The sequence below is a fragment of the Pteropus alecto genome, unplaced genomic scaffold (genome assembly GCF_000325575.1).
Source record: "Pteropus alecto unplaced genomic scaffold, ASM32557v1 scaffold7, whole genome shotgun sequence".
Taxonomy (NCBI): Eukaryota; Metazoa; Chordata; class Mammalia; order Chiroptera; family Pteropodidae; genus Pteropus; species Pteropus alecto.
In genome coordinates this window covers 20586608-20604609 of record NW_006494614.1, presented here as the reverse complement: position 1 = coordinate 20604609, position 18002 = coordinate 20586608, and the positions used below count along the sequence as shown (strand labels likewise).

The window sequence follows — 18002 nt, the reverse complement described above, 5'->3', positions numbered from 1 at the left end:
CCTGCTAAGAGCGAAGATTAAAGAGGGTGAAGGTTATAGCCCCCCATCTATGTGGGTGTGTGGGAGATGGCTTTCACAGAGTCAGAAAGTAAGGAAGATATGGGAGTAGAGGTATAGGAAACACAGGGTGAGGAAGGTTCTAGACTTATTTTTCTCCTGCATCCTGAATTTACACTTCCCAATGGGAACTGAGGTTCTTCCTCTCAAATCCTTGCTTCCTATTCCGTAATTTGAAATAACAAGGTTCGTGGAACCAAGAATGGAATGTCAACAACTCTTCTGGAGGGAGTTTATTTTTCAAGAATAGCATAGAGTGGGAGGGTTGGTCTTTGGCACCCCATCAAAGTGTCCTAATTGCTGGAATTTTCAAACTGGTATGTTAGTAGTTATGAGTTAAATTTTTTCTGCAGAAGCAACCAAATAGTGTATTGGCATGCCTAGGTTTATAGAAACATTTAAAAAACTCATAGTACTACAGAATAAACATAAAATAATTAAATATTCTCTAATATTATACATGGAACTAAGATAATGTTACAACAAATGTTCAGCTGGGCCCAAGGTTAATTTTACAACTTATTCGGGGGAAGGTAAAGATCTTCAGTGTGCCCTTATGCACAAGACTTCTCATAGGATTTTTTTTTTTTTAATAAGTAAGAAATGATTTTGTCTTTTAAGTAATAATTTGATTCTGTGCTAAAGACAGATATTGTTAAGGAATTTTTCTTTGGTCTAATGTAATAGTTTGAGTCCAATGGCTCAAACTATTACATTAGACCAAACTATTCAGTTGAAGTTGGCATTAAGAGCTAAGATGATTGGGTGGGTCCCTATAAGGGCCAAAGACCCTCCATCAATAGTCAGAGAATGTACTTCTGACCCCAGTTGTAACTGAGTCTTGCTCCCTGCTTAGTCAGGGTTATTGTGAGGATTAGGTGAGGAAATGTATGTGACAGTGCTGTCATACGCTTCTCTGTAGATGGTGATGGTGAAAAAGAGAATATCATGAATGCTTCAAGATAAACTTTCTGCCACTGATGATAGAACCACTCAAAGCACTGCAGACATCTTAAGTATTTCCTTGGAGTTAAAAAAGGGAGGGGCGTTGTAATAGGTATTGTATAGGTAATTTATACAATATACACACTTGAATTTCCTCTAACAGCATCCCGGGACTTCACACAAAACAATCCTTCAGCATTAAAGAGATCAGAATATATATCCTAGTCAGATCGCTTTCAGTCTCAACCAAGCTTCTATGGGAAGCTCAAGTTTTAGACTGTGGAGTGAGTGTGAAGTTGTAAAATGCTTAAAGCTGGGGCTATTTGTGCTGCGATAAAGGAATACTGGGGCCAATATGCACACTTGATCCTAAGAGGTGATTACTGTTGGAAATGCTGGCACATTTCAGTTGTTTCCGCAAAAAGAGCCCCTTGAGAAACGGATTTAATACAATATTTAGGATGGTAGGCTTTTCCTCTGCCCGGCATGCAGCCTGTCATGGCAGAGAGACGTGTGTGAGGGAAACTGGTCCTTTAAATGCTTTTTCAGCTCAGTCGTGCAACAATGGCTTCTCACTTACAAGCACAGTGACGTGGAACTTCTAAGTTTCCTCCTCCCCAACGTTAAGATAAAGTGAAAGTAAACAGGCCCTTGGAAAATTACTACTGTTCTTCCTTATCCATGCACGTGAAAAAGGGTGGCAGAATTTGTTATATCTCTTTTCTTTTCAGTACTGCTTATACTCGGCTTTTCTACAGCAGAGCTCCTGCAAAGTATTTTCTATGGGACCCTCTTCGAGCACAAACTTTTATAATTGGCTTTTCTGCTTATGGTTGCAGAGGCAGAGGCATCTGAAAAGGCTTTGTGATCCATCTTAATTTACATATCTATGAGAAAGCTAATTTATTCTTTAACTGAAATTAGATGTTTATTTACCCCACCTCTATTCATCTGAAGCAGTTTTGTTTTTTTTTTTTTCTGAGAGGAACCAGGCCATTTCCTATAGTGCTCTTCTATCTTTAAATTTAAATGTACTCTTATCGATATTTTTCTACTGGTGGAATTTAATTTTGAACAGCTGCCCTCAGAGAAGAGATTAGATTTTGTATTTTGCAATAGTGTCTGAATTCTAACATCTCCATTTCTGATTCTTGAAAACAAAACAAAGACTGAACTAAGACATTACAATGGTTAATACAAACTCCTGACTTCAGCGTTTGCCTCAATTTCTTTCATAACTCTGTTTCTCAAGGTGAATTGGCATGCTCATTCCCACTGGATTTGATTGCTTGGTTTTACATGAAAGATTTCAAAGGCTGGACCCTATGAAGAAAATGTGAACTCCAAGAGAAAAAGGATTGGCGTTTTTTTCACAGCTATATTTCAGGTGCAAAGAACAAAGCCTGGCTCATAATGAATGCTCAATAAATATTTGTTGCATAACTGGGAGGAGAAGTATTTTGCCTATATAGTACTAAGCTGTCCTCAAATATTTTTAAAACTGCTTACCAATAACTGCCACTTATAACATTTTGAGGTTAACATATTGTTTCTTCACTAAAAGGTGTGGGCACATTTACTTGTTTTTTTTTTTTTTTTTTTGAGAAGAAAATCACATATTGAAAAGTTATATGTGAGATAACAAATTCAATTTAGTTCATTTAACCAAAGACTTATTTTTGAAATATTTATTAAGCAACTGAAAATAAGACAAAACATATATGGTTATAAGAAGACCATGCTGAGATGAATCAAATGAACCCAGGCTTCGAAATGCTTGTGATCAATCTAACAGGGAGATAGACACATGCATGTGTTAATATGTGTTATAAAGAGAAGGCCATGAAGGAGAAAGGGGATCAAATAGCCTGAGTTCCAGGGATGCCTCCAGGGAGGGAAAGGACTGTCAACTGCATCTCTGTAAACTTATCTCCTGGAAAAGAGGAGATATTCACATTTGTGGAACAAATGCATGCATGCATGAATGAATGAAGAAATTATCTCTTCCTCAAAGTTGAGTTTAAAATAAAGAAGGAAAAAACCCCATGAAATAAATAAATAAAATGGTGTTTCAGTGGATCAGAGGAAGAGACCACATCAAGATGAGGAAAGGTAGGATAAATCAGAGGTCAGGAAGGAGGTGGAGTTGAAGAGCAACCTTCTAGGCCCAAGCAATGAAACTAGTAAAGGTGTGGAAGGGGAAAGGGAAATGGAGAGCTTGTAGCCAAATGTAGCTGCAACAAGTTGTGGTGGGAATGAGGTTGGAGTAGGTTGGGCCTAGGAGTTGGGAAGGCAGGCGACCAGGTAGAGGAGTCTATTGGGCAGGCAAAAGGGAACCAGGCGAGTCCTCCCTGGGGGAGCATCCTGATCAGGGAGATGAGGAGTATTGGGACCATGAACCCAAACTGGTGGGAAGTTGCACAGAAGAGGATCTAAAAGCAGTGAGACAATTTTTGGAAATAAAAGTCACAACGATCTTATTTAGGGGATGGCGGAGGGATTAAAAAAAATTCCAGAGACTTGAAAAACTAGAATGGAACAGACAGGTGGTTAATTAGACACAGGGTTCGGGGAGGGAGATTAGGGAGGAGGGATGAAAAATGACTCTAGGTCCAAGTCTAAGTGACTGGGGAAATGAAACTTTTAAAAGGAATAAGAAAAGTGGCAGGTACAGCTACTTTTATTGGGGATGGTGATGGGGGAGTGAGGTTGGATTTAAACAAATCTTAGGTACAAAGATAAACAGTAAGAGATGTCCGGCAGGCAGCCAGTGATTATACAGTAGTTTCAGCAACAGGTTTTTAAAATTAATTAATTAAATTGAAGAAATGATTTAAATTTTTTCCTGTCTGCCTTGTTTTTTGTTTCTTGAGATATTCTCTATATCTACACACACACACACACACACACACACACACACACACACACACACACACACACACGCCCAGGAGAGTTTTGTAGTTTTGTTTTTTAAAGACTAGAGAAGATCTGTGTGTTTTTGAGACATAAGGAAAAGAATAAGGAGAGTGGTAGGGATGGAAGCAGCACATTAAAAAGGAATTACTGGAGCAAGGTCTTAGAGGAGGTAGGACAGACTGTAGCAAGAAGAGTGGATCTTTTTCAGAGCTAGGAAGGGCAGGTTGATGGCAATAGAGATTTCTGATGCTGCATCACTTAGATGGCCTAGGTCCCCACAGCCTGGTGTGGCAGAGACACATGTAAAAATAGACTGGTGGCTTGAGGAGGATGGCAGAAAAGATATAAACTAGCCACTGTGGACACTAGAAAATATCATAGAACTGTCAGACACAAAAATCAATCTAAAAAGGTTTATTTTGATGATTTATAAAAGAATTACCATCATAGCAACTTAAAGCAATTTACAAATTTAAAAATAAATTTACAGAAATGTATTCACATCATACTACATTAATCGGTTTTATTCCAATGTTACAGTAGTGTTGAACAAACACAACAAAACATAAACCAATTTCTAAGTCATATAAATGCCCTCAAAGCATGCTCCAAAACCACTGGAAGATGGTTCAGGAAAAAACTGAAAAAATATGATTTCAGGAAGCAGCAGAAAGATAATTATAACTTTACATTACAAACAGGCCTCAGGTGATGTGGCCTTTAAAAGTCACTTTAACTTTAAACTGTAACCAGAATTTTTCATGTAGACAAATTGAGAGGATTTTTTTGTTTGTTTTAATTCTGGTGAAGCTCATAGAACACACCAGACTTGGAATTTATTCTCTGATCCATGAGAAGGTAGTTTTAATCAAGGATGACATTATTTCTGGTTATTGGGCATCACATTTTTCTTTTGTGTGTTACATGCCAGTGACTTTTCTTGGGAGGGGAAGGTTTGAAGATGCATCAGAACCATGGCTGTGGATCTCAATGCACCTGACTTCTCAGGGCTTTATCTATAAATTAACAGCCCCCAACGGAAGAACAGTGTCTAAAGACTTGGCACTGACCCTGCTCTTGGATGCTACCACTGATTAATACTGTCCCTGAAGCCAGGAAGGGAATGCCGGGCGGCCGCCTGGGCCTGCTTTCCTCAGCCCAGTTGCCAGGCCAAATTACAGAATGGCTGGCGGCTCCATAAAGAGTCTAAAGTTTGAGACCTCAGGGTCAGGGATTCCTGATGACAAATAATTCTTATGAGGAAAGTGGATAAAAACGTGTTTATCAAGAACTGAGAATTATTATCTAGTTAAATTAAGCAGAGGTATAGGGGGGTCCATTTCAGCTCATTCCTTTAAGTAAAGCCCTTAAAAATAAATGGAACTCCCCTACTTCATGTTGTCTGACTTGCAGCCAGGTATGTAGCCCTAAGTTATAAGTTCCAGCATACATGTTATTAATAATTAAAGACAGCTAATATTACCAATCTGGCAACTAGTGACATTTCATGATCATAAGCCTTAAAAATTTAATACAAGTATAATTTTTCCTGAATATAGAATGCTTACACATTAAAATACCAAAGGCACTTTTAGGTTACATGATAAACAAAAATACATTAATAGAGACATAATTATTTATTGGTTGCTTCAGTTTCTGTGTCCATGGTGATCATCGAGGGCCCAGTTTTGCACTTCACCTTTGGCGAATAGCGTGAAGAATGTGGCACCAAATACATTAATAGCAGCAGCAATCCAGAAAACAGTTTGCCATTCTCTAATAGTGTTCTGTTGAGAAAGAAAAAAATGCATATAAAATTTTTTTGTTTGTAGCCCACCTTATAGAAAGGTGATGTCACAAGAGTGTTACAATAGTAACATTATTCATAAAAGAAGTAACCCCAATGTCCATCAACAGTGAGACTATGGTGCATTTGTTCAATGGAATACTATACAGCAATGAGAACAAATGAGCTATAACAACATATATATCTCACCAACAAAATGCTAAATTAAGCAGAAGAAGCCAGACATAAAAGTACAAACTGAATTCTCAAAGATCAGACAAAACTAATTTATGCTGTTAAAAGTCAGGAAAGTGGTTCTTCTTGGTGGGGGTGAAAAAGGAATGGTAGGAAGGGGTCCCTGGGGGCTTTGCAAAGGAGGTAATGTTCTGTTTCTTGACTGGGTGCTGGTTACATGGATGTATTAACTTTGTGAAAATTAATCCAGCAGTATACTTAGGATTTGTGCATTTTTAAATTCCATGGCATACTTCAATTAAAGTTTACTAAAAATAAAAAGTATGGCATGTCCTTGAATCATGCATTACTGGGAAAGTATCATGCCTGTACATCATGTCTCAAGTTCTTAGGTAGAGAACTTGGGACAAGTTCTTAGGGGAGGTGTCTGGGGCAGATCAAGTAAGAATGAGTTAAGATGGACTTGAAGGTCAGTTTGAGGCCTGGACTGAAAGATTCTGCATGGCTCTTGAATGGCACACAAAACAGGACATGCCTGGGACTTGTCAATAGGAGATCAACAAAATATAATTGCTCAGTGTAAAATCCAATGGTGTAAAAACATCAGGCAGTAATCTAAATTTCTAGGTCAGGTGACTAACTTTAACAATCATTTTTTGGATTTTTACAATTTCAATCTAACCTGAGTGCTACATTTGCAGCATTAAACAAACAAATGACCCCAGTAGAATTGGCAATGATATAGAAAAAGGCAGTAGGAAGCTAGTATGAGGTCATTTATTTAGGAAAAAAGGAAAAACATGAAGGAAGGAGTACTCTGTGGTTAAATTATACTTATCTGAGATGAATGTATTTTGCTGAAAAAAAAAAAATTTTAGAAATCCATCTTAAATTTTAGTGCCTATTTAAATATGCTAATAATGCGCCACTACCCTAGAAGAGGAGCCAGTCAGTGATTACATCATATACCAGAAAGGAACATTTAAGAGCTTCTTACGATTCCTAAGACAAAGCTTCTCTGTGTGATCTACAGGATAAAAGAATACCTCAGTGTCATTTGGAGGCAATGAATGACTTAAAATCAGTCAACTGTACCAGAAACCTCGCATAGCTCCTAGTTTGTTTTTTAACAAAAACTCCACCAGTTTTGAGAGAATGCTGTTTTGTTTATAACAAAATTGGATCTCAAGTACACTTTGACTTTTAATTATTTATTTATACTCTGACTTATTCCACAAAGTTTTTGAGGCAGGGTAGTAAAATGTAATTGTAAACAATTACAATTGTAAAGGCAAATGTATTCCTCCTTTTAAAAAATAGTATCTTTTTAATACTAAACAAACGCTACAACAACATATCTAAAATATGATTCAGTTCCCACTTTATAAACATTTAAGATTTTAATTCAAGAATCCATATTTCCCGAGCGTAAGTGCTAGGATGATCAATAAATGAAATTAATATATGGTAGTGTGTTGACTTACCTTCTTTTGTTGTCACAATGCTCTGTGAAGATAAGGTTAAACATTTCTGATGTGTCCATATTGAAACAGAATTTTAGAAAATAATTTTCCCAACATACCTCTTATTAAGTGAGAGAAAATAGTAACGAGGAAACATTTAAGTAATTACTGATTCATTTAACTAAGAGAAGAAATAGGAACATTATCTGTGGTGAACACATATATGTCAGAAACTGGTATATTTGGTAATAAGAAAGTTTGTATCCATATCTTAAAATTTAAAAGATTAGATAGAGTTAATTTGATCACAGAGACAAAACAAAGAGAAAATTAAGTCTCTTTTAGCTTTTTAAAGGATGTATTACACCAGTCCTTTAGATTTTTTTAAACAGTAGAAAACAGGAGATGGAAAAGGCCTTTGAGGTCATTCATTTTGATTTCTTACACAATGTAGGCAATCTTTTACATGGCAGAGTCTCTGTTTACTGATCTGGCCCCATGCTGCCAGCTACAGGGTGGCTGAACTCCGGCCCGCTTTCAGGGCCTAGTGCCCTTGCTGATCTGAGGCCCGGCCCTTCCCACACCCCTCGCTCACCGCTCTAGGGCTCCTTCCTCACTAATGCGTTATTCTCTCTTCTGTGCACACAGTACAGAAGAGAGAATATTTTTGTGTGCACAAAAATGTGCATGCATTTTTTCCCCTGCATTTGTCATGCTGTACTTTAACTATTTGATTATATATAATCTCTAAATGATGAGTTTCTCAAGTGCAGAAGCTGTCATTTTGCCTTTGAATCCTCAGTATCTGGCATATTAATAAGAACCCAAGAAATTCCTGTTGAATATATGTTTGACTATTTTGGGGCTCGCTAACTCATAAGGCAGCCCATTCCATATAGTAACAGCTTTAAGCAAAAAAACTTTCCTATTGCCTCCTAACTTCTTTCCATCTGTCTTTATGAAACTGCCGAGAATAAGTCTCTCTCTTTCATGTGGTAGTCAGTCCTTCAATATGTAAAGATATCATGTCTTCCCAAGTTTTCTCTAAACATTCTCGGTTATTTCAACTGTTCCTTATTCATTCTCTCATGTTTTCCTGACACCTTTCCTTTGTGGATCCACTTCTTGAATAATTTTACATTGCCAATTTTGACTCATTCAAACAAAAGACAAGTTATTTATCTGGTATAATATCACTTTTAAGTACTTGCATGGCTTTAGCTACAAGATCTTATTTAACTTAGTTCTATTGTTTTGTCTAAAATCCAAAGAGTACTCTTTGAAATGCCTATCTATTAAGGCATTTATTTGTTTGTTGCTATAAGGAACTACATAAGAATAAACATTCAGAATTTTACACTTAATTAAAATATACTCAACTTTGACACAGACGTGCAGCTTCAAGAAAACTGTTTAAACCTTTCTAGTTTACAAGTTAATTATTTACTTACTTCAGGGGTCAGACTTTTAGCAATGACAGGCCCAACCATTCCTGGAATAGTGGCAAATGTATTTGTAATGCCCAGGAGGATACCAGCATACCTGCAGAAACATTTTCACAGAGGTTTATTATTGTGTTATGCATTTATGTAGTTTTTTTCAGTAGATAGCTATACCGCTCTCAGGTTGTATTCTTGTGATATTTTATGTCTAAATGAACTGTCTTACTGAAATAGGACTGAATATTTAGCTGGTGAAAAACTTGCATTTCAATAGCTAATTAGCATTCTAACACTATATAGAGAAACATGGCCATTGAAATAATTTCTTTCACAGTGATATAGAAAAGTGCTGAGATATGACTTCCATATATGACTGTATCTAGATAGGAAGCTTGATGTGTCTTAATATTAAGCAAAAAAATTTATTTTGTGATTACAAAATTTATTTCATTGAAAACTTAAAAAGAAAAACATTAAGAAAATATTATAGAAATAAGATCATATTGTATATCAATTTCACAACTTACTTGCTCTACTAATTACATATCTGCTTGTAGCTAAATCTTTGTACACTGTCCTAGAAGTAGACAAGTTAGTTCTACAGTGTGTGTCTATGTGTGTGTGTATAACATAAATGCCTTTTAGTAAGCTTAGAAAAATTTCTGATTTATTTTAAAGAGAAGTCTTCAGTGAGTGGAATATTCTTATCTATGTTTAGATGCAAATCTTTAAAGAAAGAATTCCTGCCTTATTTGAGAAAAGCTAATCATCATTGATTTCTCCAATAGATAAGAAATTTGTATAGATTAAGGAAGATTACCAAAGCCAAGGTCTTAGATGCCATCCTAAAAAGAATGAGATGCTTATCATTTTCTATAAAGAAGTCATACTGGACTGGAATTTCAGGAGACCTAAAGATTCCTACCTAGTTCCACCATTAACCATCTGTGTGACTCTGAGTAAGTTAGTGATAGATTACTTCTTTTATCATTCATGGCTTCATAGATGTATACATGTAACATATCTTGTGGTCTCAACTGAGCTCCCCTACATCCCACCAAGTATACAAGAAAAAATTTTTTAAGTGTAACATGCATATGGAAATGTGTAAAAACCATAGGTGTACAGCTTGATGAATTTTCAGTGAACACAATGTTACTAGCACCTGATCAAGAAACAGAAGCTACTGGTATAAACATTTAAAAACACATTTTATGTATGGTTGAACTGCATCTCAGATTGTATAAACTTTAATCATAATATTGTTGTGTCACCCCTCTCCTACTCAAAAACCTACAAAGATGGTTTAATGCTCACTATAAGATTGTAATCTTCTGCCTGATTTGCAATGACCTGGCCTTTGTCCATCTACCCGGCCTATTTCCTAGTATCGCACAATATACTACTTTAGATCCAAAAGCTCTCATTCCAGTTGCTCACATCTGCCACACTTATTTCTGCTACTCCTCTTTATTCATACTATATTCACTATCTGAAATCCATACTCTTTCCATCCAAACCACTTGCTTGGCACCTCTCCCAAGAAGCTTTCTCTGTCTAGTTCAGTTCATATTGAGCCAACTTTTCAGAATCTTACTGTCCTTAAAGTTAGTACTACATGTTTTACGAGGTAATTGTTTTCTAATTCAAGTTTGCTAAATCTGACTCCATAGTCTCACTGCAAACTCGTGTGTTATTCTCCTTTATTATTTCCAGTGACCAGTGACAAAATATATGCTTATTAAATATGTGCTGACCAGAGAAGTGGCACATGACCCGCAGCTGTTCGAGGTTCCATGCATGGATCCATGGGGATCTGGCTGCACTGACTGCTGGAGCTTTGTCCTATGGGGACTAGTACCCCTCTTGGGCTTTGGCTCCAAAGAATGTCAGTTCCTGCTCAGGAATTTCACATAAATGGAATCAAACAGTATGTAACCTTTTGAATTACATACTAAGGTTGCTGAGCATCATTCCAAGTTGTGTTTCAATAGTTCCTTCCTTTTTTATTGTTCTCTAATTGAAGAAACTGGGACTTTATCCTGTAGATAGTCCTACATTCTGGATTTTGTAGATTGTGTCTCTGAGGTATCATTTAACATAATCTTATGTGCTCTGTATTTCCTATACACTGGTAGTAGTACATAGACTCTAGATCCTAGAGCATTCATTAGATTTAGCTTTGACATTTTTAGCAAGAAAACTTAAAGGTGGTGGTTAAAAATTAGTTAACCAAGTAAATGGCATTTATTATTTTTCATAAAATCACCTATGCATAAAAAATGTCTAATTCGAGCTTTTAATTTTTTCATGAGATAATCAGTGTTATTATAAAATTTCAGTCAAAATTAACAAAGCTTGATTTTATTAGTCTGTATAATCTTATTGTGGGATAGTATTATTTCTATTAGGTTTACAACCCTCAATACTTTGGCTGCAAGATTACTGATCTGAAATTCCTCTCCCCATTTTAGATATGGAAAAGTGTCTGCTACGGTCTGAATTGCATCCTCCCCAAATTCTTATGTTGAGATCCTAACCCCCAATGTGACTGTATTTGGAAATAAGGCCTTAGGAAGTAATTAAGGTTAAATGAGATAAGGGTGGGGTCCTAATCCAATAGAATTGGTAGACTTATAAGAAGAGGAAGAGAGATCTCTGTGAGTAAATACTGAGGAAAGGCCATGTGAAAACACAGAAAGAAGTTGGACTGACTGCAAGCCAGGAAGAGTCCTCACCAGAACCTGATAATGCAGGCACCATGATCTTGGACTTCCAGGCTCCAGAACTGTAAGAAAATAAATTTCTGTTTTTTAAGCTACCTAGTCTACGGCATTTTGTATAGCAGCCTGAGTTGACTAATATGGTGCCTGAATAAAAAAATCCTATTAAACAGTTATCTATGAACATCACAAATTTGAACACAGTTCAAAACTCATGTATACAGGATACAGTGACAAAACCATGAGACACAGATCTTTCTGGCTTATGCCCTTTAGGGAGTGTATCTTAAATTAACCAAGCTTGGCAGAACTTCTTTTTTTTTTTAAACCATTAACACCTTGGCAGTAGGAGGAACTGACTGCAATGTTGCCAGGGCTTTTCAGTGACAGATATTAAGTGCAGATGAATGTTGTGAATTCTGAATGTCAGCACCAAGAAGCTCATTCAAGTATTTCTATTACACTTGGCCAGAAAGGGCCATGAAAGATTGATGACTGCTTGGGAGAAATATATTGTATGAATTCAGTCTGGATTCAGTGCTATTGGAGTGCTAGAATTCTGTGGGATTCACTGTGAAGAAAATCTATCCAGTTCTCTTGAATCTGGGCAACAAAATTATCCATAGAAAACCTCTATTTAAATCTATAGAAGAAAAGGCTTAGAAAATACTATCCACACATTTATATGTTAACAGGAATACTACTTATTGAAAAATCTTATGTCAGGTATGGTCCTAAGTATCATTCATATATATATATATCATATCATGATATATAACAGTAATTTCAACCTCACAAGGTAGGGATTATGATCTTCATTCTATAGATGAAGAAAGACTATAAAATGTTACCCAATTTGTTTGATTCCAAACCAGTAGTTAATATTATAATGTTATAATCTCTAATGCTGCCTTGTTAAAAACATAGTTATCACTAAATTCAATTTGTAGGAAAGATCAATTTTCTCATGCTTAATTTTTCACCACAAGCCCTAGTGCCGAATGCTTAAAGGTCTGTGGTCCTCAAGTGTTACCCACTGCGTGGGCACTAAGTTATTACCAAAGACAAAAGGCACTAAGCAACAACATGGTCGTAAGATATGTAATCCCTGCGTTAACCAAGACACAGGGAACTAGAAACAACTAGTATGCTCTGAGCCAAGAAATTCTAGTTGGAAAATAAAAAATGAAAGCTTATCTGAAAGGATGATTCAAAATATAAAGGAGAGAAATAATTTTAACTTTGATGAGAGTATCTTCCACTTGTATAGCTGTATAATTTTCAAAATTACATTTGTTGTTAACATACATACATAGTTGATCACAGCCATAAATCTGGTGCCTCAGTCATCTTAGAGCAAGTACAGCATTCTTCATTACCTGAAGCAAACAAGTGCGTACCATTCTCCTAACTTCTACAACTATTTGCTGGCATCATTTATGTTACTAAGTGGTTTAGCTTCATATTATATCTAGGTAAATGTCTTTTTTGACTTATAAGACTCACGAAATGTCATGGCTGGATCAGGGTCTTTAAGATGTAGAGTTCAACCACTCGGCTGATGCTTGAAGCCCTGTTCCAGGATCCCTCCTGTAAACTGTCCAGTATAGGCTTCAGGGCATGGCCTTATCACCCTTTGCTATGACACTAGCTGTGACTTAGGAAGTCACATAACAATCTGTGCCCAAATTTCTTCATCTTTGAAATGAGTCCTTTGCATTCATATCTTCATGAGTTATAGTTGATGTAATGATGGCTTCCAAAGCATCTATTACCATGAGGTTTGAGGGCCATCAATTCCTTTGCCCTTAACTTTAGGGGTGGGTGCTTACTGTCCTAAAGTCAAATGGTATTCCCTTGGCAATAGGGGTTGCTTCACGGTGGGTATGTGACTCAGTTTGATTCAACCAAAATGAAGTTCAAGACTTATTTCCATGACTGGGAGAGGAAAAGATCCTTCTCTTTCTTGCTTGACATGAATGAAGCAGCATGTGATTCTGGTCATTACTGGCAAGCTTTTCATTGTGTGACTTTACAAGCAGACTCAGCCTTAGTATAATAGTAGTATCATAAAAGGCAGAGTAGTGAGTGAAAAAGAAACAAGTCAGGAATATTAGTAGACAGCTGGATATCAACTCTTGCCTGAAGCCTATTGTTTCTGGACTTTACACACTAAAATCTAGATATGTTATGAATCGCTAGATTATGCTTTTTAGCCATCTTGAATGAGGATTTCTATTGTTTAAACTAAAAGCACCTAAGCGATTACACAGCCTAGATCTCTTTTGTGCCCAAACTCTTAATTCCCATATCACTCTGACTGTTCACTAAGCCTAAGCTTGTTAAAATCTCATGCCTAGATCAATCCAACAGCACATTTTCAATACTACACTTGGGCTACTGAACACCACTGAAAGAAATAACAACTTAGTACAATAGTGACAGTACAAAATTAATCTCCAACTTCAGTGGATCCTCATCAATGCTAAAAATTTCTTCTGTGAGTTCTTCGTGACTTTTTCTCAGTAGCTATTTCAAATCTTTATCATTCTCAAGTCTTTTACTCCACCTATCTTCTTTTTAGGGACCATAATGTCACAGAGACTAACAGTTAAGAATTTTCAATCTACTGTGACATCTATGACTGTTGATCAAGTCCTCCCTTTGGGGATCCCAGTCTCCACTTATTTTCTTTATCCTACTTCTGTTGCTTCATATCAATTACCATTGCATCAGGCTCTTCTTTCTCTTAATGGATCCCCAAGGTTCTCATCAGAGTTTGCTGAGTAATTTTATCCAATTCCATGGCTTCATCTACTACTCATATGTTGATGACTCCTAAATCTTTATCTCATCCAGATCTTTCTCTCTTTTTTTTTTTAAAAACAAACCCAGGGCTTCTTTTTTTCTCCCCAACCACCCCCTTCCTTTTTTTTTTTTTTTTTTTAACTTTTCTCCCTGGCTTTATTGAAATATAATAGACAATTAGTTGATCATATTTACCTTGTACAATTCAAATTTTTTTTTCAGTTATAGTTGGTATACAATAATATACCAGTTTGTTGTACAGCATAGTGATCAGAGATCCACATAACTCACAAACACCCCATTAAATCTAGTACCCCACTTCTCCTTACATATTTATTACATTATTATCTTTCCCATGCTACATTCTACTTCCCGTATCTATTCTGCAACTATCCATTTGTACTTCTTAATCCTTTTGCATTTTTTTGCTGCCTCCCTAACACCCCTCCAATCTAGTATCCCTCCAAATATTCTCTGTATCTATGAGTTTATTTCCACTTTTGTTTTTATTGCTACTTATTTTGTTTTTCCACCTGTATGTGAATCATGCAATATTTGTTTTTCTCTATTCGACCCATTTCATTCAGCGTAGTACCCTCTAGGTCCATTGAGGCAATATCCTTTTCCGTTCCCTTCATTTTAGTCTGTGTGTCTTTTAATCTGAAGTGAGTCTCTTATAGGCAGCATATGTAGGGGTCTTGTTTTCTTATCCATTTGGCCACTCTATCTTTTGGTTGGAGCACTTAATTCTTTTCCATTTGAGGTACTTGTTGATAGGAATGTTGTTATTACTATTCTTTATTCATGTTTTTGATACATGTTTTTCTTCTTAAAGAAGTCCCTCCAACATTTCCTGTAATACTGGCTTGGTAGTGATAAATTCCTTTAGCTTATTTTTGTCTGGGAATCTCTTTATCTGTCCTTTGACTCTAAATGATAGCTTTCCTGGATAAAGTATTATTGGTTGTAGATCCTGGGTTTTCATCATGCTGAATATTTTGTGTCAAGCCCTTCTGCCCTGCATAATTTCTTTTGAGAAATCAGCTGCCAGTCCTACGAGTGCTCCCTTGTAGGTAACTAATTGCTTTTCTCTTGCTGTTTTTGAGATTCTCTCTTTGTACTTAACCTTTGGCATTTTAACTATATGTCTTAGTGTTGGCCTCTTTGGGTTCCTCTTTCTTGGGACTCTCTGAGCTTCTTGGGGTTGTATGTCTATTTCCTTCACCAGGTTAGGAAAGTTTTCTATCATTATTTCTTCAAATAGCTCTTCAATGTTTTGTTTTCCTTCAGGTACCCCTATGACATCGATATTTTCACATGTAATAGTGTCCTATAGGCTCCTTAAATTATTATTATAGTCTTGGCTTCTTTTTTCTTGTCATTCTGATTGAGTGTCCTTGGCTTCCCCATCTTCTATATCCATGGTTCGATCCTCTTTATCCACTCTGTTGATTCCCTCTAATATACTCTTCATTTCAGATGTGTTCTTCATTTCTAATTGGTTCCCTTTTATAATTTCCATTTCCATTTTTGTTTTTTATCTGTTAAAGTTCTCACTGTGTTCATCTACATTTCCCCTAAATTCATTGGGCATCTTTATAACCAGTGTTTTGAACTCTGCATCTGTTAGATTGCCTGACTTCATTATTCTTGGATCTCTGTTCTGTTCTCTCATATGGTTTCTGCTTCTTTGTCTTTCCATTTTGGCTATCTTTCTGTGTCTGTTTATTAGTGTGGTCTTATTAGTGTGGCTTTGTGTAGTAAGTGTCCAGTGGCACAGTCCTGAGAGGAGTTCAGCTGCAGGCCAAGTTTAGCCCCCGCCTATGCCCCTCCGGGGCCACCTGTTAAGATTAAGCAAATAATCCACAGATGCTATACTTATAGTTGCCTCAAGAAACCACACCAGAAACCGAGGCCAGCTGTAACCAGTGTGAGTCTTGGTGCTGCTCAGCAAAGAGCACCTGACTCGCTGAGGATACAGCTGGATGTGGCTCGGGTGGGGCTGCAAGTTGGGGAAGGCCCAAATCTCTTTCCTGAATTGAAGACTGGATAGTCTTGACTTTCTTGACAGCATATTCTTCATTTTCCTTCTATCTCTCTCATTGTCCCTTTTTTAGTTTTCTTTTCTGGCTATTTCCCCTCTTTCTGTTCTCTAACGGTCAAGATCCAGTCCTGGGATTGCTTGTCATTCTACCCTTTCCCGCTAGGCAATCCTTGTCTTTAAGTACTTTGATATGTGGATTATTATTCCCTAATTTTCATTTCTAGTCAGACTGATTTTCTGAGTTTCACTAGCACAACTACTATTTTCTGATGTTTTCACAAATATCTAAACTTTAACGTATCTGAAATTTTAATCTTCTTCCAAGACTCCTCCTTCTTCAGGCATCCCAGTTCCCTAAGTGGTATATCTATCTACCAGTTGCCCATGTGAAATATCTGGAAATCATCATCTTTGATATCTTCCTCACTTGTCAGGTCTCGTAGATGTCAAGTCTCATATTGTATTTACAGACATCTCAAATCTATCTCCTTCTTTATATCTCCTATTATACCCCATCACTTCTCATCTGGGTTACTGCAATAGCTTCCTAATTGGTTTCTTTTACTTGTACTCTTGTCCACACAGCAGTGATCTTAAAATACAAACAATGTTATTTCCTACTTGCTCTGGATATAATATAAAAGGCTTACTATAGGCTCCTGCTCACTTCTCAGTGGCTTTCTTCTCTGCATCTCAGCTACAAACAGCCTTCTCTCAGTTAAATGAAATATTCTGCTGTGGACTAAATGTTTGTTTGATAGGGTCTTTAGGTGACAAGAGTTAAATAAGATCATAAAGGTGGGGCCCTAATCCGGTAGGGCTGGTGCCCTTATAAGAAGAGTTAAGGGACACCACTCTGCATACCTGCACGCACACATGCACATACCTAGGAAAGACCATGTGAACACAAAACAATAAGGCAGACCTACTGCAAACCAGGAAGAGAGCTCTTACCAGAAACCAAAATCATGTTGGCACTTTGATCTTGGACTTGTAGTCTCTAGAACTGTGAGAAAATAAATTTCTGTGTTGAAGGCACCTAGTCCATGGTATTTTGTTATGATGGCCTAACCAGGCTAAGACACACATAATTTCTTTTTCCTCTCATGTAAATTCTGTCAGAAATACGACTCCCTTTTTGCTTGGCTAGCTTCTTACTTATTCTTCAGGCTTTAGCTAGCTTAAATATCACTTTGTCAGAGAGACCTTCCCTCTCTCCCTGAACTACATTATGTCCCCCTAGTATATTCTTTATCTTCAAAAAAAACAAAACAAAACAAAAAAAACCAACGGTTTTTATTTGTGTGATCCTTCATGTCCACACTCTATACTAAAAGTTCCACAGGCTAGACTGTGTTATGGCTGGCACTTGGCAGGCATTTGATAATAATGAATTATCATAATATATTAATTATTTGTTTTCTTTTGTTTCTTTCCTCAACTATATTAACCTCTTTGCAAGCAAGAGCTAGATTTTATCTTTTGTAGAGTTGTGTAGAATATAAATGTAGGATAAATTTGAAATTCAAAATTTAAACACTACAAAAATTGTAACTAATGGGTTTAATAATTACTTGAATCTATTTCTGGTTCTGAAAGTTTGTGTGTGTATGTGTGTGTGTG

At 36.6% G+C, this 18002-nt stretch overlaps 1 protein-coding gene across 4 annotated transcripts in view; it reads right to left on the bottom strand.

Annotated features, from left to right (window-relative positions):
* Nucleotides 1–4317: 4317 nt before the first annotated feature.
* Nucleotides 4318–18002, bottom strand: part of SLC17A5 (solute carrier family 17 member 5) — a 48621-nt gene continuing 34936 nt past the window's right edge. For 3 of the 4 annotated variants that reach the window (XM_006926379.3, XM_006926380.3, XM_006926381.3), the window contains 2 exons: nucleotides 8814–8904; nucleotides 4318–5705 (listed from right to left, as the gene is read on the bottom strand). In XM_006926379.3, the coding sequence (XP_006926441.1) occupies nucleotides 5568–5705; nucleotides 8814–8904 (229 nt within the window). In that variant the 3' untranslated portion in view covers nucleotides 4318–5567. The remainder of the gene's footprint in view (nucleotides 5706–8813; nucleotides 8905–18002) is intronic. The other variant, XM_015600605.2, reaches the window with a different exon arrangement.